At 45.8% G+C, this 21409-nt stretch overlaps 4 protein-coding genes across 5 annotated transcripts in view; 2 read left to right on the forward strand and 2 right to left on the reverse strand.

Annotated features, from left to right (window-relative positions):
* LOC119214283 (gap junction alpha-5 protein-like) overlaps positions 1–4299 on the forward strand; it is a 4961-nt gene extending 662 nt beyond the window's left edge. The window contains exons 2-7 of one of the 2 annotated variants that reach the window (XM_037465958.2): positions 90–1595; positions 1792–1956; positions 2042–2362; positions 2453–2518; positions 2611–2759; positions 3175–4299. In XM_037465958.2, the coding sequence (XP_037321855.2) occupies positions 1527–1595; positions 1792–1956; positions 2042–2362; positions 2453–2518; positions 2611–2759; positions 3175–3610 (1206 nt within the window). In that variant the 5' untranslated portion in view covers positions 90–1526 and the 3' untranslated portion in view covers positions 3611–4299. The remainder of the gene's footprint in view (positions 1–89; positions 1596–1791; positions 1957–2041; positions 2363–2452; positions 2519–2610; positions 2760–3174) is intronic. The other variant, XM_037465959.2, reaches the window with a different exon arrangement.
* Positions 4300–6298: 1999 nt separating this feature from the next.
* LOC119214284 (cytochrome c) lies at positions 6299–9254 on the reverse strand. Its single transcript, XM_037465960.2, has 3 exons — positions 9106–9254; positions 7712–7886; positions 6299–7486 (listed from the first exon to the last, which is right to left on the reverse strand). Exons 2-3 carry the CDS (start codon positions 7878–7880, stop codon positions 7341–7343), a joined length of 315 nt encoding a protein of 104 aa, XP_037321857.1. The 5' UTR covers positions 7881–7886; positions 9106–9254; the 3' UTR covers positions 6299–7340.
* Positions 9255–10650: 1396 nt separating this feature from the next.
* Positions 10651–15120, forward strand: rbm45 (RNA binding motif protein 45). The gene is made up of 11 exons (XM_037466371.2): positions 10651–11000; positions 11296–11418; positions 11645–11771; positions 11896–12030; positions 12494–12667; positions 13137–13266; positions 13482–13572; positions 13698–13852; positions 14094–14169; positions 14297–14426; positions 14726–15120. The coding sequence occupies exons 1-10, from the start codon at positions 10716–10718 to the stop codon at positions 14411–14413; spliced, it is 1413 nt and encodes a 470-aa protein (XP_037322268.2). The 5' UTR covers positions 10651–10715; the 3' UTR covers positions 14414–14426; positions 14726–15120.
* Positions 15121–15461: 341 nt separating this feature from the next.
* Positions 15462–20860, reverse strand: zc3h15 (zinc finger CCCH-type containing 15). The gene is made up of 10 exons (XM_037466318.2): positions 20640–20860; positions 19019–19111; positions 18714–18816; positions 18467–18619; positions 18054–18145; positions 17780–17965; positions 17503–17583; positions 17231–17413; positions 16409–16544; positions 15462–16306 (listed from the first exon to the last, which is right to left on the reverse strand). Exons 1-10 carry the CDS (start codon positions 20712–20714, stop codon positions 16110–16112), a joined length of 1299 nt encoding a protein of 432 aa, XP_037322215.2. The 5' UTR covers positions 20715–20860; the 3' UTR covers positions 15462–16109.
* Between the last annotated feature and the right edge of the window lie 549 nt (positions 20861–21409).

Consider the following 21409-nt stretch of genomic DNA (forward strand, 5'->3'; position numbering starts at 1 on the left):
GAACGGTTCATAATGTATTATCCATCATTTACCAGCATGTGTGTGTGTGTGTGTGTGTGTGTGCGTGTGTGTGCGTGTTATCTGGACAGGATGCCGGACAATACTGAGTGCTGGACAGCGGACACACACACACACACACACGTGCACACACACACACGTGCACACACACACACGTGCACGCAAAGGTCGGGAGAAAGTCTATAGAAGGAAGTAATATTGTTATTAATGATGCAGGGAGCACTTGTGAAAGACATAAATACACACACACAGACACACAAACACAAAGCCAGCAGGTTTCCTAAGAACAGGAAGGGAGGGACATTTAAGGTTTAAGGACATTTAATAAATAAGGGAAGCTCAGAACAATTTCAGGCTTTTTTTTACCCCCGTTTAACCGGGTTTTTGTTATATAAATATCTGTAAATCAATAAGTGTAACAATCAAAGACGCTCAAACTTTAGTTGTCATTTGGGACTTTCTTTTTGGGGGGGCGGTGTTAAACCCAAACCGCCACCATGTTGAGAGCTACCGAGAGGCCTTCAGTGCTCCCAAATTGTGGGTCCGGAGCCCTCAAATTGTGTAATTCTTCCGCATCAGATGGTACTTTGGACGTTCAGTTCCTCCATTGATTGGTTCGGGCCTGAAGCCGCTTCCTTGTGACGGATGAATTGAAAGTAAGATTTCTTTTCTTTCACCGCAGGGAGAGTCAAATTCCTCTAATTTTAGATTTTCTTGAGAATGTAACAATGGATCTTTTGAGAAAAGCTCTAAAAAGCAAACGAGGAAAAAGTTGAAGATTCATTTACTCCCATAAAAAGCCATTGTGTCAAATAGCAACCCTTAGGCAAAGTAAACATTCTACAATGTTCTCCTAAACGACGTCGTTTTGGGGCCTTTACTTAACTTTTGATTCCTGTGAAGCTGGAACTTTAATTTGAAAAAAAGACAATTGTTTTGAGGACAAGGAGGAGCAACTTTTAGTCAAAGGCAAATCCCTCTAGTCTTCATAAAAGGTTTAGGAATAGAGATTAAACTTTCAAATGTTAGGAGTTCACCTTCCAATCATCCAAAGTCAACAACAATAACAATAAACTCCTGTTATAGAAACAAGATGTTATTATTTCTATTTAACGAAGCTGCTGACTTTGCATTTCACGTTGCAGCATGAAGGCGTATTGAAACGTGTGTTTACAGCAGACGTCTCGCGGGGTTTTCCTTTCCCAGAGACAGGGAGTGTGGGAATCCAGAGTCAAGCTAAACTAAGAAGCACAAGTATTTATTAATGGGGTCAGTACCGGGGCGGGAGAGGGGGTCACGGGGGTCAGATAGTAAGAGAACACACACACACACACACACACTCTCAATGTGCTTTGGTCAGCTGTAAGTATAATTATACCCTGAAATGTATCTACGGTTTTACTTTATTATCCGATTGGAGATTTGAATCGTCGAGGAGATGACGACAGACGTGTTCTCTGTGATTCTAGGTCCCGCTGAGAGACAAATAGATACACAGAAGGTCTGACATGGCGGACTGGAGCCTGCTGGGAAACTTCCTGGAGGAAGTACAGGAGCACTCTACCTCTGTTGGCAAGGTTACAACACGCGCACACACACACACACACACACACACACACACACACACACACACACACACACACACTCACTCACTCACGGCAGGTTTCGGTTCTCCTTCTAAAAAAGGAGCAGATATCTCAGTGTGAAATGAGGCCTCTGCAGATTGTTGCCTCTTCCTCCTGAGGGTCTCTCTCTCCCGTCCCCCCCCCACAGGTGTGGCTGACCGTCCTCTTCATCTTCCGCATCCTGGTGCTCGGGACGGCCGCCGAGTCGTCCTGGGGGGACGAGCAGGAGGACTTCAACTGCGACACGGAGCAGCCGGGCTGCGAGAACGTCTGCTACGACCGAGCGTTCCCCATCGCCCACATACGATACTGGGTAGGGCGCCGCGGGGGGGGGGGGCAGCTGTTCACATCCGGTTCGCTGTTGGGTTTTAAGTCACGTGGCGTTCACTGCTCGCCAGGTGCTGCAGATCGTGTTCGTGTCCACCCCCAGCCTGATCTACATGGGCCACGCCATGCACACCGTCCGCATGGAGGAGAAGAGGAGGAGCCGGGAGGAGGAGGAGGGGGGGGAGGAGAGGGAGGAGGAGGACGGGGCCGGAGGGGAGAGGGAGGAGGACCCGGGAGGGGGCAAAGGGGGAGGGAAACAACACGGGAGGAAAGGAGAGAAGGACAGAGGAAAGGAGGAGAGCAGAGAGGGTCAGCCGGCAGGTCGGGTCCACCTGAGGGGGGCGCTGCTGCAGACCTACGTCCTGAGCATCCTGCTGAGGAGCGTCATGGAGGTAAAACGCCAAGGAGAGAAGGAGAAGAACAACAACAACAAGGGAAGCGTGTAACGACCTGCAGGTGAATAACGGCTGACCTCCCCTCAGGTGGTGTTCCTGCTCCTCCAGTACTTCATGTACGGCGTGTTCCTCAACTCTCTGTACATCTGCAAGGTAAAACCAGGCATCTGAGGTGAGTCCGTTCCGACGGTTAAACCCTGATACACTCAGGCCTTCTCCCTCCCTCCCCCCCTCTCCCCCCTCAGGCCTCCCCGTGCCCTCACCCCGTGAACTGTTACGTCTCGCGGCCAACGGAGAAGAACGTCTTCATCGTGTTCATGATGACCGTCTCCGCCGTGTCTCTGCTCCTCAGCGTGCTGGAGCTGCATCACCTGGCGTGGAGACACTGCTGCAGGTTTGCGAGTTCTGAGAAGATCAGACAGACAACGTCTCCACTTATTCCAAACGTTAGACGTTAGAAAAGAGAATCTATGTGGTAACCCGTGGTGGAAAATACTGTTTGAGTCCAACAGAGATGTCATAAAATAATACATGATGAGATATTAGTTTATATTAAACAACAACGTAATAATCCAAATGATTACTGAATGATAATACATAACTGACATTACTTTCTAAATGGGACGTTCTGTTTAATTGTTGGTACTTTTGGGACTTTTACTGGAGGTCCAGATCAGGAGGTCAAGTAAGACGTATCGAGCAGCATGTTGGTTGGTCGACTCGCGTTTGCCTTTAAATTATTATTCTTTATTCCCTTCATCATCGTCACATGCAGTGAATTCATTCATTTCGTGTCTAAATCTCTGCAGGCGTCACTTCTCAAGAGCGAAGGCCGTCCCTCCAGCCAACGCCTCGCTGGCCCGTCAGCTCTCCGTGCCCCCCCCGCCGCCGCCGCCGCCGCCCACCCCTCCCCCGGACTTCAACCAGTGCGTGATGGGCTCCTCCCACTTCCTGCCCCTCCCTTTCCCCAACCAGCACCTCGCCAACCAGCAGAACTCTGACAACATGGCCGCCGAGAAGCACAAGATGGCCGCCGCTGCCGCTGCCGCCGAGGAGGTGACCCTCCTCCAGATGAGCCGCTATCTGCCCGCGTGGCCCGCGGCGGGCGGCGGCCAGATCCAAGATGGCGGATACCTGAGGAGCGGCGTCGACGGGGAGACGGGCGCAGGTCACAAGGACCGGCGGAGGTTCAGCAGGACGAGCGGGACGAGCAGCCGGACCCGAGCCGACGACCTCTCGGTGTAGAGGTCACCCGGGGCGCCGACCCGCTGCGATCTTTGAGCGAAGATGGTGTTCGTTCGACTCCTCTTTGCTTTCAGCCTTTTCAGAAGAAGGCTACGGAACGATGACTCGACTGAATCCACAGGGAGGAAAGTTCTTCTTTCAGTTTGTTCTCAAACCGCTGAGAACAAACTGGGCCTCACGGAGGCTGATGGGAGCTCGTTTGATTGCTGACACTTTTTTTGGTGTACTTGATTCATTTTAACGTCTCATGGGGACTGAAACACGTCTGAAATGTCGGTTTAGTGTTTTATTTGTTATTTGTGTTTAGTAGTTTTACACCGATCACTTCCATCAGTGAGGATTTTTACATTGTTGGATTGTTCCTATATGGCAGGTTTATATTTATTATTCTACTTCAATAATGTGAATACGTATGTTTAAAAAGTTTTGCTATATCTGAGTCTCCGAAATGCTGATGAATATAAAAAGCGGTTTTGTTTTCACAGTGTCTCTTCTCTTTTTTAATTGATTCAATTGATTATTGTTAAACTCGACGTGACTCGCCTTAATAGAAATGTTATACACAACAGACATCTTGACATTATGGCACTGCTCTGAAGCAGCAAAATGGAATTTGGCCATTATTCATTTTATATTTTTCTTCTTGTGATTTTTCTACTAACAAAATAAATGATTGAAAAACTACTGATGGGGGAAATTCAAAGGACTGCTGTCAAAATATATATCCTGGTTATTTTATTAAATCATCTTTCCTCGATTGTAACACGTAAATATTAGGATTTCATGTTCTCCTTTTCTCACAATATCATAACAGTATTTTCCCCACTTTTCAGACTAGGTTTAACAGCTGTAGCTATTATTTAAATAACAGTAAAACTCTGTATTTAAGGAGCGTTGTGAATAAGTCATTTGACACACTTAGACAACCTGCTGACTTCAACACATCTATTTTAATAAATTCGCTCGGATGTGTGCGGTTCGGAACGGCCCAAAGAAAACCATTTCCCCCCCCCCGAGGCATCGCCATGGCGACCAGAGATCCCATTGCATCGCTGGAAAGGCTCGTCATATTTTCCTGTGACCCACCCGGTTTATTTCTAAGCGGACGATTAAAAAGTTTGAGAAAGGGGCACCGTGGTATTCAAGAGAAAGCCGGGCCTCGTTGCCGTGGCAAAGGTCACGTTTCAGCAAATGGGAGAGTTTCCAGTCCATTCCAGTCCATTCCATCAGGAATGTTTGGGAACTGAAACTCTTGAATTTTTTTTCCATTTCTTCTCCTCCCATCAGCATGTTTACCCATGTTTTAAATCAAAAACAAACGATGGAATGGTAAATAAATTGAATCAATAATCAACGTTAAATTAAGGATAATTGTTTCTTCTTTAAATGTCAGAAGTGAAACAGAAGAGATCCGTAGTTAATACAAATGAAGCAAATGGAAAGGATGAAGTCTGGAAGGCTTAAAACGAGAAGGAAATATGGCAAAACACTTATTTCAGAAGTAAAATCAAAATACTAAAGTATTATATCGATTATGAGTAAAGAAGTTTTATTCGTGATGCATTCAGTTCTGTGGGTGGTGGCGCCCTCCTGTGGCAGAATACAGAAATGCACGTTGAAGACGTATCTTTGATATTTGTGTGAGTTTTTTTCATGTAGCATTCTGAGTTGTTATTTGAACGCACCAGTTCTTCTACCGGATGGATGTTCAGGGGTTTCTTCTGCTTAACAACCAGCTGACGGTCCTGATGAAGCTGTGTGAGGTCGAAGGGAGCCGAACATCGTCACCGATAACGATTCTCTGCAGATTCAGCACTTTATTATAAGGGTTACAGTTCAGGAGCCATCGAGACAAGTGTCACACACACACACACACACACACACACACACACACACACACACCTGTCACTGTGCTTTGGTCACGTGTCAGCTGTATTTACGTATATCTCAGAAGGGAGACCGTGTTTACAGCTGGCTGTTTGTGCACACGTGTGTGTGTGTGTACCTTCTTCAATCACTCCTTATAAATGTCAGAGTCATTTTAAACTAACACATAACATTGTTATTTTTGTTTGTCATGCCAACACACAGACGTAACACACTTGAATTGTTTTTCATGCAACACACAAAACAATGGAGAATATAATGAGTTCACTCACTTCACTTTAGAAAAGTCAGCAAACGGATCAGCTCAAAGTTTCTATGTGAAGCTCATTCATGTTAATGTTGTCAGAGGGGAAGGTAACTGTTTATGAATCTCGTGTCATTTAAGTGAACTTGAAAATAGTTACTTCAGAATTATTAATAAGTTAAACCTTCAAATGTCAAATGTGGATTGTAAATTTTCATTTTTCTCTCTTGCGAGACAAACACTCAGAACTATAAACATAAATCTTTTTTCTCACAACAACCGCTTCATGTGTCATATGACCTTGTGTAAGAGATTAGAAAGGGATTAAAAGGTATCAGAAGTTTATCTTCATTGTATTTTTTCCAAACACTGTTTGAAGAACACAAAGTCTGATGAGCTTCCTCGGTTCCTAGAAAGCCGTCGTCACTGTGATTAAAAACACCTGCACATATTTGTTCTAAAGAGAATTTAGTTAGTTTGAATATTTGTAATAGTTATAATTTTATTGTTTAGCTGTTACCCAAAAACCCTCAACACGTTTCAATGAGGAGACGGAGTCTGTATTGCTGGATGTTTTAATTGAATTTAGTCTTCATCCATGACATATTGTTCATGAGCATTCAGAGTTTTAATGTGTACGTCAACAGCAAGCAGCCCCCATCAAAACATTTCACAGATTACAATAAAATGGTTTAAAACGTTTCTCTTTTCAGGCCTGTGAAACCAGGTAAATAACAAAACCTTCCTTCCCTGCGGATAGTTCCTCTGTGTGGTGCTGAAGCTGCGCAGGTCGGCATGGTGATGGTTTGCCAGCTGATTTCACTCCGGTGGGATCTCAGCGTGGTTTGAAAGCATTTATACACACATATATATTAATATTTATACCAATCAATTCCCAGCTGCAGGGAGGCAGTTCTCAAGTGTCACTGTTTGAAGAAAATAAAAGTTTGTACCGGGTCTGGTGACTAGCGGGGGCTTAAAAACCGGAGGTCAGGGGCTGCTTCAGTTACATTTACACTCGAGCATTCATGGCGAGTGGAAGTTTCCTCCCACTGACACACGAGGACAGGCAGAAGAGCGTGTAGAAAATTCACCCTGTCACATCTTCCCAGGTTAGAAACTCACTCAAAAGCTGGGCGTAGATGGAGTCTGCACCAGTTAACCACCAAAGATCTACATTTTCACCCTGTTCACGGTGATATTAGGTAACTTTTCTCTTAGTAATACATTTGTAAATGTTAAAGATGGAGTGCGGCTCTGTACCACACACGTGACATCCATTTAAAAACATAAGTGGCAGGTCAGGTGACCTAGCCACTTGAGGAATATGAAATAATGGGCTTAAGTTAGTACAGATGCACACAGAAAATAAAACAAAAGAGAGTAGTTTTATGTTTGGCCTTTTGAACAATTGCCTGCATCCTGACCTTAAAATGACACCAGCTGTTAACTCACTGGCCACTTTTCTAACCTTAGACGACATAAATTAACCTCCTGTGCAAATGACTCAACATAAAACGGTATATTCAGCATGTGTACATCTAATGATAACAAAAATAAAATAATACGATGTTAAATATTCTGAATTTAATGACTACTTCATGAAGTTGCTGATTTAAGGTAGGCGATGAGGTCTGTGCGCTCTCCCTTCTTTTTGATGCCGGCGAAGATCATTTTGGTTCCGGGAATGTACTTCTTGGGGTTCTCCAGGTATTCCATCAAGGTGTCCTCCCCCCACACAATACCTGGGAGAAGACAGATGATCAATGATCAAAGCAGGTTGAACAATTTAGGCAGGATAACTTGAGACTGAGCATAAGTGGCAAAATATGTTTTAATTACTAGTTATAGTTAATAGTTAAACTACAATGAACTCACTCTAGTTAAATGTCTAAGATGTGTCACACTTTCCCACGATGACACATATTTTAAATATGGGTATCTTGATCTCCGAGCCTCCGTGAACTGACCTTTGCTCTTGTTGGCGTCCGTGTATGAGAAACCCTCGGCCTGGCCCGTCTTGCGTCCGAACAGGCCCCAGAGGTTGGGGCCCACCTTGTGCTTGCCCCCATTCTCTACTGTGTGGCACTGAGCACACTTCTGGACGAAGGCCTTCTTACCCTTGGCAATGTCTCCCATAGTCAGCTGCAGGAAAGCACAGCGAAGGCAGTGGCACGTTTAGTGGTTCATACAAATTATGAATATGATCCAAAAGACAGCAGGGTTCTGGCAGGCTGCTCGTTCGCGGCGCCAGCTCGTCTAAAGGTCACACCTGTAGCCCCGAGCGTCCTAACAGAACTCTAACAAGTTAGGGCGCGCCGTCAAGGTCGTTTCAAGGAAACGGGCCGTCAAACGTGCACACGGATACCGCTCCAAACCAGCAGGGCTGCGCATGCCATTGAGTTACCTCCCCGAATAAACCCTCCCAGCTGGAGGCCTCGGCTCTGGTTACAGCCCGAGGAAAGCTGCCGGTCTGGAGGCTCCCACCGAGGAGCAGCCAGCACTAATGAAGGTGTAATGGCAAAATGTGTTCCCGTGAGTGTCACGTTCCCAAAGCGGTTACAGTGTGAGCTAATACACCTTCAACAACTCCACGTTGAGCAGGCGTTTCAAGCGGAAAGTGGTTATTACGGCTGTTACAAAATAAAAACGTGACTACTATGTCACAGGAATATAAATGTGCTGCCCTGACGTGATCCAAGATCCAAACTTTGGTTATGACTTAATTTAACTCTCAGCATCGCTGATCGTTATCTAACGTTACGTCTAATGGCAAATTCCTCATTCTGTGCTGTTATGAGCCATAGGCCACATAGACCATATCGTATGGGGGAATACCCGGATGTCCCTTTCTACAAGGACACGCCAACGTCACCAAAGCGAAAGCGGTTCCCTGGGCAGACCTGCTTATATGGTATTAATGAACCCATTGTAGACGTACACGGTTCACTGTGCTAGCATGCTAGTAAGGTTAGCCCGGGTATGCGTTCACGTTACATATTCCGATGTCAAGGATGCTTCAATGTCGACGTCCGAACATCCACCGCAGTGTTAGCTAACGTTAACACCTTTTACTGACTCGGCGAGACATTAGGAAGGAGGTTAAATGTACACCATGCGCACATTAATGAAATGCGGCATTACACTTGTATAACAGCCTGGGTTGATTAACCATTTTGGTTAACGTTACGTGAAAAGAGCAAAGGAGCTATTCTCCAACAATAGCGCTAACGTTAGCTAACGATAGCTAAAGCTAAACCGTTAGGAATCTCTTCTTCTTCTTGAATTTCTTGTGTTGTGTTTCGGCACGAGTTGAATGAAACGATCTCAAAACGACTACTAGATATGAAATATAAATAATTACCTTTGGATTCAAATCACAGCGGTGGAGGTTCAAGCTGCTTCTGTCGGCTGATGAGCAGGTTTCTGTCTGGCGGACGTAAAGAAGGTCACTTCACTATAGAGGCACCGGCTTTTGACGTCATCATCCGATCACGTGCCTAACAATCCGGACCGGTCCCATTTCTGGAAATAGGAGTTTCCTTAACTGAAGTCACATCGTCACATACATTAGAAAATGGATGGATTTTCGGGACGCAAAGCTTAAAATGTACACTAAATGAATAGTCAGATCTAGAAAATGTAAAATATGGCGTTGAAGATTTGTCGATATTATCGTGGAAGATGGGACGAGGGTCCGAGAAGGACGCGACACATGTATTTTAGCACACGTACACGCAACTGGTCGCATATCTCAGCTTCCAGGCACCTGCTGAAGAAGCCTTATAGGGGGATCCATCGCTTGTACACATTAAAATGTGTCTTTTCTGCCATTATGGACGGAGTGAAGAATATATCCAAGTACATTTGATCAATACATAACTTATTATATTATTACTTTTGCCATATATATATATATTGATGTAATTCTAACATATAATTGTATAATAGTATAGTAAACGTTTATACACACATCACCTCTTTGGACTTCAGAAGTTCCTCACAAATAAACATACAAGTAAAACACGAAGAAGGGACCACGTGTAGGTAAGTAAGATAAGTCCATAAAACTAAAGGTGACCACCATATCCCCAAGGTCAACAGCTGGAGTTAACAACCCGAAAGCACCGCCCCCTTTAGTTTTCGATACGGTCAAAGAGTTCAAACTCCGTGACAACCTGACATAAGACACGAGCCTCTGACGCAATATCATCAGCTGACAGCCGTGTTACGTGCACACACACCTTGCCAAGCACATACATCAAATGTAGTTGTTCATTCACATTGCAGCTGTTGTTGACAGATACTTATATAAGATTACTGTATTACAATTAGGCGTAGGAAGACAATTTTTCTTTGCAGGCCTACATTTTAAAATACCTTGTAATTGGCCTATTACTTTACCAAGGTTATTTATTTATTTAAGTATGCTCTCTGAGTCAGTTTGTAATGAACTATATAAAACACTAAGAAAACAAAACGACTTCACTAAGACAAGACGAACAACTGTTTGTGACCGTTTATTTTTGTTACCTGATATTTGCACACGAGATTCTCGACTCAACCCGTGACATCGCGAGAGTTCCAGCCGCCGTGGACTGGACGCACCCCTGTAATAGCTGCTGTTACAGCTTCCACCCACTAGGCGGCAATAAACGCTCACTCTATTTTTCGGCCAGCTCTCATGAGAGCTTCCCGGACATGGGAATTTACACAGCTATCTAACTACAACCCGCTAAATTAGGAGTAAACTAATTCAATGTAACGTGTGCTCAACAGGTATACAGATTAATTCCTATGACTTGATTTTCCTTTGCCCTCCCTTTAATAAACCTTATTCATTCTGTTTTTCTAAACCACAACTATTCTGCTTATATTTGTGATTGCCGAGATGGGGGGGGGTTACGAGGCGCACATGAATGCAGCACCAAAGGCTACTCGCAACCGCACCAGTGTGGCACGGCGACGGCCAAGATGGAGGAGTTTCCAACAAACACCAACACAAAACAAACCGAAAACCTCGACGAACCTCCCAACAGTCGGCTTTTCGTGGTCACAAGTCGGTCCATAACCGAGGATGAGCTTCGGGAAAGTTTTTCCGTGTACGGAGACATCCACGGCGTTTGGGTCGTCAAAGACAAGCAGACAAAGGAGTCCAAAGGAATCGCTTATGTTAAATTCGCCAAGTCATCCCAGGCCTGCCTGGCCATGGAGGAGATGCACGGCAGAGTCCTGATGGAAGGGACTAAACCCGTCAAGGTAGCGCCGAGGGATAGGTTGCTATGGCAACACAATTTACGGTTGACATCATGTCGAGATTCCTTTGAAACGGCTTGTTAGCTTGTTAGCAATGCTACAGCTAATGGGTGGACACGTCTTTGGTTTCATATGAAAACACTCCAGCCCGTGGGATCAGGGTTTAGGGGAAAATGTGATACTTGTGCTTTAATTATGCCTTAACCTCTTGGATCGGTTCAAGACGGGTTCCGATCACGTGAGTGACTTGCAGTTGTTGCCATAATGGTGACCGGGTCGTTTCTCGCTGGTTGTGTAGGTGTTCATCGCCCAGTCCAGGTCCTCAACCAGACACCGAGACGTAGAGGACGAGGAGCTGACCAGGATCTTCGTTATGATCCCAAAGTCCTTCTCGGAGGAGGACCTCAAGGACACGTTCAAAGTAACTCATTCATATCCAGTACTCATTTTTAATACTCTGCTTATTAAAACCAATGGAATTAACTTTGAATCTTTGGTCTCTGATATAAGGAAATTACCTACAATATTGTCTATAACTGCCATCTTTTGACAATTCCTGTGAATGGAGACATTTGACAATGGAGACCAGTTCAGCAGCATGCCTAAGGACCGGTGTCATCTCAGGCTTTGTCTCCCTCTCTCTCCAGGAGTACGGGGATATTGAGTATTGTGTGATCATCAAGAATAAGTCCACTGGGGAAAGCAAAGGCCTGGGCTACGTGAGATACTACAAACCCTCCCAAGCTGCCATCGCCATAGAGAACTGTGACAAAAGTAATTGCAGGAGCCTTCACTGATTCGTTAATGGTGGTGGAAGTAGCCGCGGCAAGAAATACTCTTTGATCTTAATGCTATCTGAGAGCTATGGCATTGATGGTGACGACCATGGTGTGGTTAGCTTACAGGGCCATCCTCGCCGAACCTCGCACCAAGGCGCCAGTGACCGAGGACTACTCCGGGGGAATGTCCAGAGGCGATTACTCGGGCGGCGGCGGCGGCAGTGACTCCTCTAACCAGTATGCCTTTCCTATGGGTACGCCGTTGTTTACACCTCCTTATTCAGTATTCATCAGGCTTCCAGTTTTCAGTTCAAAGCCTGTGATCAGCTCGTAAGTCAGGAATAAGACACACAGCACAGATTCCTGTGCTTTGCGAAATACTTAAAAGCTGACTTAAAAGACTGGTGCCCAGTTTGTAACTGATCACATCTTGAAGTGTCTGTGACAGACGGCTAGTTTTAAGTATTATCCTGTCAGCTGCATCAAAGAACCATCTGTAAGCGCTTCTAGAATCAAAAGAGAATTACAACAAGCTCGAAAGGAGAAAACAAAAGTGTGATTTAAAAGTTAAAGATCCCTAGAAGATAAACACGTTGATGTTTGGCATGTTTTTTTAGCTGAAGAAAACCAGACTGGAGGAGCTTGGTAACATGCTGGTCAAAGGTCACCTACTATCGGCAGCCCCTGACTAGTCGTCCCTGTCGTGTCCCTCCACAGCTGACCCTGGTAACTACCCGGCCATCGACTACCGCTCCAGCGTGGACTTCACACGCTGCCTCATGATGTCGACGCGGGCCGCGCTCAGCCAGGAGCAGGTTTTCGCTCTCTTCGACCTCATCCCCGGCATGGAGTACTGTGAGCTGCAGAGAGACGCTTATGGAATGAACAAAGGTGAGTGGGATCGCAAAGGACGGCCTTCATTCCCCAGGGAGTGGCAGTTGTCATTGTAAGAGCCATTATGCTCCCAAATGGCTGTTGTAGTTCCACTGGAGAACACTGGGTGGAGTATGGGTTTAAGGTATATAGATAATCAGAGAGCAGGGGAGGCCAGGTGTTATGGGGAAGCAAACAGTTTTTGACCGTGAGGATCAAGAATCATGGTGGACCATAACTATGGATTGCAATGTGTTTGAGCATCAGAACCGAGCCAAAATAAAGAAGATAAATGCAGTACTGGACTGGAAGTGGATTCGTTTGGAACCACGCGTCAGATAGCCCTACAAACACCTCTAACTTGTGACAAGATGGTAAATTGTCACTACAGTCATCGTGTAGTGATTGGTTCCAGGTTGTGAAACCAGCTGTAGTTGTCTGAGTTTTTTGATGGCTCTAAACCAACAACGTGTCCTGTTGGCCTCAGGTCACGCTCTGATTCGCTACGCCAATCTGGGATCATCGTTTTACGCCAGGGAAAAGCTGAATGGTTTTGAATATCCGCCCGGCAACAGGCTGTCGGTCAATTTTGTTGATGACGGCGAGGACCGCAACAGGTACACAGCCACACACATGTACGTTCTTATTACAAACAGCAGTATGTCTGCAGTAAAGTTGAAAGTTAATGGAGGTTTAAAATGAATCAAAGCATTTTGTATCCACCCAGCGTGTGTGGCGGTAGTTTTTATATCCGCGTGAGAGTCCCCGTCTGTTTGGTGACGGCATGACGTCCTAGTGGGGATTAACCACTGAGACTCTTGTTTCTGTTCAGTCCCGTCGGTCGGATGGCCGTGCAGTTTGTTACAACTCAGATGATGTCGCCACCGTGGAACGGACCCTCCTCCAGCCAATCAATGAAACCTGTAAGTATATATTTATACCTACAGGTTATATTAACTCTTATGTTCTTATCTCTGTACACCGTTCTTGTATTTTAGACATCTATTGACATGTTGAAGCTCATACTGTGTGCGTCTTTGTCCTCCAGAATTTCCCCATCTCCCCGATGCTACGGATCCAGACGGACGTCAGCCTGCCACCTCTGAAGAAGCTCGCGCCGCCCGACAGCAAGGCCAAGGAGCGCTTGTTTGTCGTGTTCAGTCCCTCCCCGCTGCCCCCCGATGTGCTGGAGGACGTTTTCTGGTTGGCCTCTCGTTCATTCGTCGTGCATTACATGTCATTTGGCTGACGCTTCTATCCAAAGCGACTTACATTTACATTTTCATAACAACGCGACAGGCACGTTCCATTAACCAGGAGGTCAAAGGTTAAGTCGATCATCTCTCCAAGCTGGAGGGGTAGCGTCACGCTGAATGCTCTCACATTACTGTGCAATTATGCTGCAGACAATCGTCCGTAAACAAAGAATTCTGTCTCTCTGTAGTCGCTACGGTTCCCTCATCGAGGTCCATTTGGTCCCCGGAAGGAAGGTTGGATACATGAAGTATTCAGAGAAACAGGTGAGACTTTGAAGTGATGGAGTGTGTGAAGCACAGAAGAATAGGCCGCATTGCGTGGAAGAAAGATGTCTCGCGTGAAGAAGACGTAAAGATGGAGTCACATGTTCTCCCCGGTCCCTCCGCGCAGTGTGCAGACGACGCCATGGCGGCGCTCCACGGGCAGGTCGTCAACGGCGTGAAGATGAAGGTGATGCTGGCCGATCCCCCCAGAGAGGAATCCCATAAACGGCCTCGGAACTTCTAGGAACACGTGACCGGTGAGTTTCTGCGGCAGAGAACGGCAGTATTAACCCAACATCTGGGTACCAAAGTACTTCAGTGTGTGATGCTCGTTACGTGCTACACAGAGCAGAGAAGAAGAAAATGGCATCTCTCTAATGAAGCACATGGCCACTTTGGCATCTTAAGTTTAATTTAGCAAATAATATGGAGTGCAAACTGGAGTCTCTTTCTCACACACACACACACACCTGTAAAACTGTTTTCCTGTCGTGGTGGTTCTGGTGACAGTTCTTGTTTCTCCCTGTGAATAACACTGCAGCTTCTTGTTCCCTAGGCGACTGTTGTCACGACACAATGACACCTGACCTGACCGACCGACCCATATCAGGACCTTCTCCCGACCACTGACCCGACCTTTGACACCTGTATGACCATACTTCTGTCCAGTGACTCACTGATAGTAAATAGCAAGCGGAAGCAGCAGCTGAAGTGGAGTCTTAATCGTATGTTTAGTTTGTGGTAAGCGCCATGTTTTCATCATGTTCACTTCAGGTTTGAAGGCAGCATTTTTTCTCCTGATAGCAGGAAGAAATGTTCCAAATATGAGCTTTTTCTTAATGGTATTCCCTGTTATCTCCCCCCTCCCCGTGTAGAGCTTAAGTCAAAGGTGTTAAACAAAAGGAATGTACAGTTAATCTGATTAAGTAAAAATAAATCATTTAAACATTGCCTTCAGTCTCTCGTCTCTTCTGTAGCTGCTTGATGTTTAATTCACATTTCATTTTTTGAGCAATCGTCTGATTTCTTCTTAAGCATAATGGTTAAAAGTGATTTACATAAAAGCATTTGTTGAATTGAAGTGTTCTTCAATTGCGACCATGCTGGATGACCAGTGAGCCGGTCACTAGGCTGCATCTGCTGCCTTCTGGCCAATGAATTACACCCAAAAGCCACATAATGACCTTATGTTGAATCTTTTCTCTGTCGATGTTTATCCAAATCAACCACATTAAATAAATTTAAACCATGTTGGATTCATGGATATGGTTTTCACAAGAAGACACACTGGATGAACAGTAATCTTTTATTTCTTCAGGAGGCATCATGAGAACATTATTTACAATTGTGTGTTGGAATTGGGACGTTGGCTCCCCTGCTGGGGGGCTTCTTCACTGGTCTGCTCTCAGAAGAAGAGCAATGTATTCGAAGCTTCACGTGGACTTCTTAAATTGAATTAACTCTTCGTAAAATCTTTTTCAAACTCCAGCTTTATTTTGGTACGAGGTGAACAGATTCAGTTTCTTACAACAGAATCCCTCCTGTTCATCTTCAACATGCGACCACGTCACTTCATTAAGAGTTACGAGGCCCTTAAAACGTCTCACTCTGCAAATCACTATATTTAACCGATAAGGAGCCCGGTTTCTCTCCGGAGTCACGCTGGCGAGTTTGTCCTGCAGGATGAAACCGGACAACAGCAGAATTCTCTTTTTAACGTGGAGGGAATTCGGAGGGACGGCCGAGGACGCGGCAGGATGTTAAGACAGAAAGAGAGGCGTCGAGAGACGGGCAGTGATGTCATGAAAGAATCAGGCTTTATTACTGGAGTCTCTGGAAGTTAAAATCATTAGAACGTCTGTCTTTGTTGTGTATCTCCGTGCATCCACGGCTTTTGTCCCTTAGTCCGTCTTCCCCCTCTCCCTCCCCTTTTCAAGAGCTCACTCTTCCAGCGCCAGTGTGTTGAGTTCCTCGTCCAGCTCCTCCAGGTCTTCACCCGTGAACAAGTTCTCATCCACCGGTACTTCTTCCTCTTCCTCCTCCTCCTCGTCGTCGTCCTCCTCCTCCCCGCCTCCCTCTGCCCCCGAAAACCCGTTGGCCTTGGCGCGGCCGCCGCAGGCTCCGTTCAGCTGCTCCTCTGCAGAGGGGCAGAAGCAGAAGTTAGGATTTGAACTACACACCTCAAAGCGGGGGGACAAATAGCTGCTGCTGTCGTCCTCCTCCTCCTCCTCCTCCTCACCGCTGCGTGTGCCCGCCGGCCGGGTCTTGCTCCTGGAGGTGAAGCGGTCCGTGGAGGCTACGGTGATGCCCGTGTTGTCCACCTCTTGGGGAACAAAGCGGGACAGGTCTATGTCCTGGACCTCTGTGGAACTTTCCTGAAATTAAAAAGTGAGTTTGATGCAGTTTTTAAAAAATGGGGAAAGTCTTGTGCCGAGATTAAATGAAAATATTCAAACTGTTATATCTATTCAGTTAACACTGAATGTTAAGTAATAAGTGATGTAATACAGTGAGCTGTCCTGTTCTAAAGGCAGCAGGTTAGGTCCCGCTAGATGCCCTTTGCGCTTAATCACCGATTCACTCATTAATTTAAAAAAAACACACACACCAGGAAATTAACTTAAGTGACAAAAATGCAAAGTTGTATTAAATCAAATTGAGAATTAAAGAGAATTGTTCCCTTGTTGCATTTAACTGGTTTCACAGCCTGAATCGCACAACAGGTGCAGACAATTAACAGAATGATCCTTTGCTTCGTGACAGAAATGATGAAAGTCGGGGGACACACTAAACTCTGTAAGGAAGCTCGTTGATATTTGCTTATGAGGAGAACGTGCCGATGGAGACTTTTCATGTGAAATATTTGCAGCAAAGCGACGCAGGCGGAGACACATGGTTCCAGTGGTTTGGGAGTTAGATCAAATATCGGATTTCGCTACAATTAGCAAACGGGATTCAAACCGAGCAGCAGTCCTGAGCTCAAGCGTGTGAAAACCATTTAAAGAAAACATGGTGCCTCCCACAGGAAGTACCACGATGACAACCCGCACCGCGGCGTTACCTTGTCATCGTCTTCCTCTCCGTTTTCGCCGTCGCTGGCGTATTGAGCGTCCGTGGCCTCGTCGTCGTCCTCGTCGATCAGATCGGGCCGGAACTCGAACACCTCGCGCCCGCTCACCACTAGCGACTTGCCGGCCTTGAAGTCGGCCTTCTTCTTCTCCATCTCCAACATGGCTTTGTCGATCTGTTAAACGTCACCACGCAGAGGAAGCTGTGAGTCGTGGATCCTCCCCGCCGCCAACAAACCAGCAAACAACCCAACGCGTTACAAACCTTGTCCTGCCTTTTCCTCTTCTTCCAAGCCAGGAAGGTCTCCAGGGTGATCCGGGTCACGTTGGCGCCCAGAGCCGCACGCTGCGCAGAGACAGACGTCAGGGGAGTCGGGAGAGGGCGTTTCCATGGAAACGGTGGTCAGAGAGTCTTTTACAATAATACGACTTCTCTGACTCAACAAGTTCAAGTCGACCGAGTGCAACCACTTGGTCATTCTGTGTGACGTCAGATGATTGACAGCTTAAACTTGAACAGGAAGGCACAGAGTGGTCCTTACCTCGTTCTCTATCAGTTCCTCCAGCGAGATCTTGTCCTCCTCTTTCTCCTCCTTCTTCTTGTCCTTCTTCAGCACAAAGCCGGGGGGCAGAGCGTGCCGGTACATGCAGACGTCGCCCCCCACCGGACACGACCAGAACCAGCCGTACTTGTTGTTCTCTATGGCGTACAGGAAGTGCTTACACACCTGCGGACCACACGGGGGGAACACACACACCAGTGAGCGGGCTTCCATCCACTCTTTGTTTCTCCCGACATCATCAGACAGGACTTACGATTTGCGTCTTGGCTTTCTTCTTCTCCGCCTCTCCGTGTTTTTTGTTGACCACCTCCTCCAGCTTCTTCTCGTCCCACTTATCCATGGTGTCTAAACGGAAACACCACAAGCAATTTAAACAGGTGATGGAGGAACTCTCTAGAAGAGCATCATATACACACATATATTGATTGATTTAGTGAACGGTGCTTCCGCAGCACGACGTTCTATGAGACCCAGTTTCCATGGATACCAACTTTCAGGTGTCAATTAAGTTGATTTTTTGAAACTATTTACGTTAAATACGTCAGCCATCCCCTAAAATATTCAAGTCTTTACTTGACGGACAACACATTCAAACTTTATTCCAGCCACTTGGGGACGATGAGATCAAATGTGGTGTGACGTTGCATAGACGCTGCACACGCTCACCTTTCTCCAGCTCGTCGTCTCTTTCGTCCACGTAGAGACTCCTCTTCTCACATTTTCTCTCCATTGTCAAATCATGGCTGAACTTGCACTTGTCTCCTTTGGTGCATTGACCCTGCTTGAAGAATGCACACAGCACCGACTTCGGATCGACGCCTGCAGAGAACACAGAAGAATCGTTCAGGATCGTTTATCTGGTTCTGGCTTTTTTTCCCTTCTTCTTCATGTTCATTGATCTTCTGTCACAGACCTTTGGCGACTTTCTGAGCAGCGACTACAGGTTTAAACAGCTCGTTGAGTTCGTCCAACTCCTTCTTCTTGTCGATCTTCTTAGTGGTCTTATCTCCCTCGCCCTGGGCCGCCCAAAAAAACACACGGATGCATTTGAAAAATCTGGTCGACAACCAGTTGGTTCTTTTCGTTTTTGGTCTTTTACAAATGTGACAGTTTCACAGCGGAGAAAAGAAGAAGCATGGAGACGGTGAGAAATATGAAGGGATGGAGTAGAAATAAATAAGGAACAAGAAGAGGTGAGAACAACAACTTCCTCCTGACCGGTCTGGTAGGCGGTTTGACTTGCTGAGTGACGTTCTTGATGAACTTCTGCTGCTTGGCACCCTTCTTGTTCTTCAGACCAAATGTCTTGTCCTGAAATAAAACCAAACAAGAAAACAAAATGATGCAACTTTCAATATCATCACGGATAACTAGCAGCTCCATGAAAAAGCAAGAGAACGTTTCTGCAGTAGTCAAAAGATACAAATACACTCATTTAAAAGCTTTTAGTAGTATTTCCACGTTTCATTCCACAAACAATAAAACAATTCAGCATACGAGGACTGACAGAAAGGAGATAAAACAAAAACGGTTTACGTTTAGTTAAGACGATGCAGTCATTTATTTGTTTATTAACACCCATCGTGAGGACACGTCAGTGGTCGGTAACATTATATTATAGTGGCAATCCATATACATTTTTTAGTAGTATGTGAACTTTTATCCTGGTTTTAATAGCTAAATCATATGAACTGATTTGGGTTGCAAATACAAATACATTGTTTTTATGATTCTCTCTGATGGCACTCAGTTCCACTGTTTAATCATTAAAAACATTCAGTTGACACCAAAATCAATAATACGACACATTTACATTAATAAAATATATATTTAAAACACCTGTAAGAAAAGTTGGGCTCTGTAGTTTTACTCAAACAAAAGGGTAACTGGTGTGTTTTGGGGGTCCCTATTAACTCATGGATCAACACGTTATTGTAGCCCGATGAGTTTAACAGTTTCTGGAGAACACAAGAGGTCGGAGGCCGTTAGATGAGCGGCGTCAGGCTTTGGATACACACACTGTACATTTTTAATAAAATACTTTGTAGTGATGTACTGGATTCATAGGAAATCAACTCCCCTCCTTTGAGCACCTCACCGTGCACTGCTCACACTGAGTGCACTTTGCAATAAGCAGACGTGTGGCTCGTTTTGTTTGACCTCGATAACCTAAAAATCACAACCGGCTGGTGACGTGACATTAACGCGTTAAAGCGGCTAAAAAGGCGGCTAACGGCGAGACGCACCGGCTGACACACATGCGGTCAACGTGGTGGTCAGAACTGCTTTAAAAAAAAAACTGCGACATCGGGATCGGGTACACGAATTTAGTTTAGAACAAAACCAAATTTTAGTTTCAAGCTTAAATCCATCAGCTCATCCCCGGTGGGGTCGAGCTGCAGCAGGCCCTCATCGCGCCGCGCTAACGGCTGTTTCAACGTTACATAAGCAAACCAAACCGATTACACACGCCAGCGGGAAGATAAAAGACACACGGGGTTTAATCTCAGGATTTAAGGAGACATTTTAGGAAGCTCGCTGGGACGTAAGTGTGCACGATCGGTGCGGCCTTGCTAGCGGCTCGCTCGCCTCATTGAGACACGAGCATCGGTCAGAACGAATGGTTTAGCCGCCTGACAGTTGACGGGCTCGCCTGCGGTCGAAATGTGACGAAACCAGTGATTGTCGCGTCAGCTAAATGAATCACGACCTCGGGACAATCGGAGAGCGCTGACAACTGTCAGGAGGCCGGTGTAACTCCGGCGTCCCCCTGCCAGCTAGCTGCGGTTAGCATGGTCAGGTAACGCCGACGTGCTAACTCGTGTTATTTCGTCTTTACCTCAATTATCTTCTCCTTTTTCTTCTCTTGAGTTTTTTTACCTCCCCCGGGCGGGACGGGTTTCTTCGGAGGCATGTTGGCTCGGGTGTAGCTGTGTGCAAGGCGCGAGTAGACGTGCGATATTTATTTTAAAGTGGGTTGTTTCGGTGGGGAAGTCAGCTCCACATTACCCACTTGATGCTAACACAGCAGGGCAACGGCGCCTCTAGGCCACATGTGAGTTGTTGATGTCCTGTGGCGTCATCACGCACAGCGAGATGCATGCCGGGAGCTGTAGTCTACAGAAAACGGAGATTAAACAGAAACTGATGGATAGATACTTTATCCATTTATGAATTTCACTCAAGGAGAAATTATTTTGCCACAGCAGCATTTGGTTAAGATATTTCAGTTAAAAAATAGAATAATATTAAATTACCTTAACTTATAAATAGTGCAACAGCGTTAAAGTGAATAATTCGGCCAATGGGTGACTTGTTGTAAGTGCTGATCTCCTATGTATACCCCGGTGACAGCTGGACATTGCATGGATAAGTATTGGAAAAGGCGCAGCAGGTGGTGTAGAGGTGGTGTAGAGGGTCGTCCTATCCCGCAGGGATTGTTATTTATTCAGTGCCCCGCTCTCCATCACCTGTTACACGCTGTCCAGTCTCTGCGCAAATTATGTTGTGGTATTGCAATTAAGTTGGTCTGTAAATGAGGCAACATGTATGTGAATGAGGAAAATGATCTCCAATATTATAATATATGTCTGTATGTTTAGATTTGTC

The sequence above is a fragment of the Pungitius pungitius genome, chromosome 13 (assembly GCF_949316345.1).
Source record: "Pungitius pungitius chromosome 13, fPunPun2.1, whole genome shotgun sequence".
NCBI classification, from domain to species: Eukaryota; Metazoa; Chordata; class Actinopteri; order Perciformes; family Gasterosteidae; genus Pungitius; species Pungitius pungitius.

What these genes read in the sequence shown, in the direction of transcription:
- LOC119214284 (XM_037465960.2), bottom strand. Translation starts at nt 7,880, where the DNA reads ATGGGAGACATTGCCAAGGGTAAGAAGGCCTTCGTCCAGAAGTGTGCT. An exon ending in GGACGCCAACAAGAGCAAAG is followed by an intron (nt 7,487 to 7,711) that starts GTCAGTTCACGG and finishes GTCTTCTCCCAG; the next exon opens with GTATTGTGTGGGGGGAGGAC.
- zc3h15 (XM_037466318.2), bottom strand. Translation starts at nt 20,714, where the DNA reads ATGCCTCCGAAGAAACCCGTCCCGCCCGGGGGAGGTAAAAAAACTCAA. An exon ending in AGACGACGAGCTGGAGAAAG is followed by an intron (nt 18,146 to 18,466) that starts GTGAGCGTGTGC and finishes GTTTCCGTTTAG; the next exon opens with ACACCATGGATAAGTGGGAC. An exon ending in GAGAGGAAGACGATGACAAG is followed by an intron (nt 16,545 to 17,230) that starts GTAACGCCGCGG and finishes TTTTAATTTCAG; the next exon opens with GAAAGTTCCACAGAGGTCCA.
- rbm45 (XM_037466371.2), top strand. Translation starts at nt 10,716, where the DNA reads ATGGAGGAGTTTCCAACAAACACCAACACAAAACAAACCGAAAACCTC. An exon ending in GTGCTGGAGGACGTTTTCTG is followed by an intron (nt 13,853 to 14,093) that starts GTTGGCCTCTCG and finishes GTCTCTCTGTAG; the next exon opens with TCGCTACGGTTCCCTCATCG. An exon ending in TGAAGTATTCAGAGAAACAG is followed by an intron (nt 14,170 to 14,296) that starts GTGAGACTTTGA and finishes CCCTCCGCGCAG; the next exon opens with TGTGCAGACGACGCCATGGC.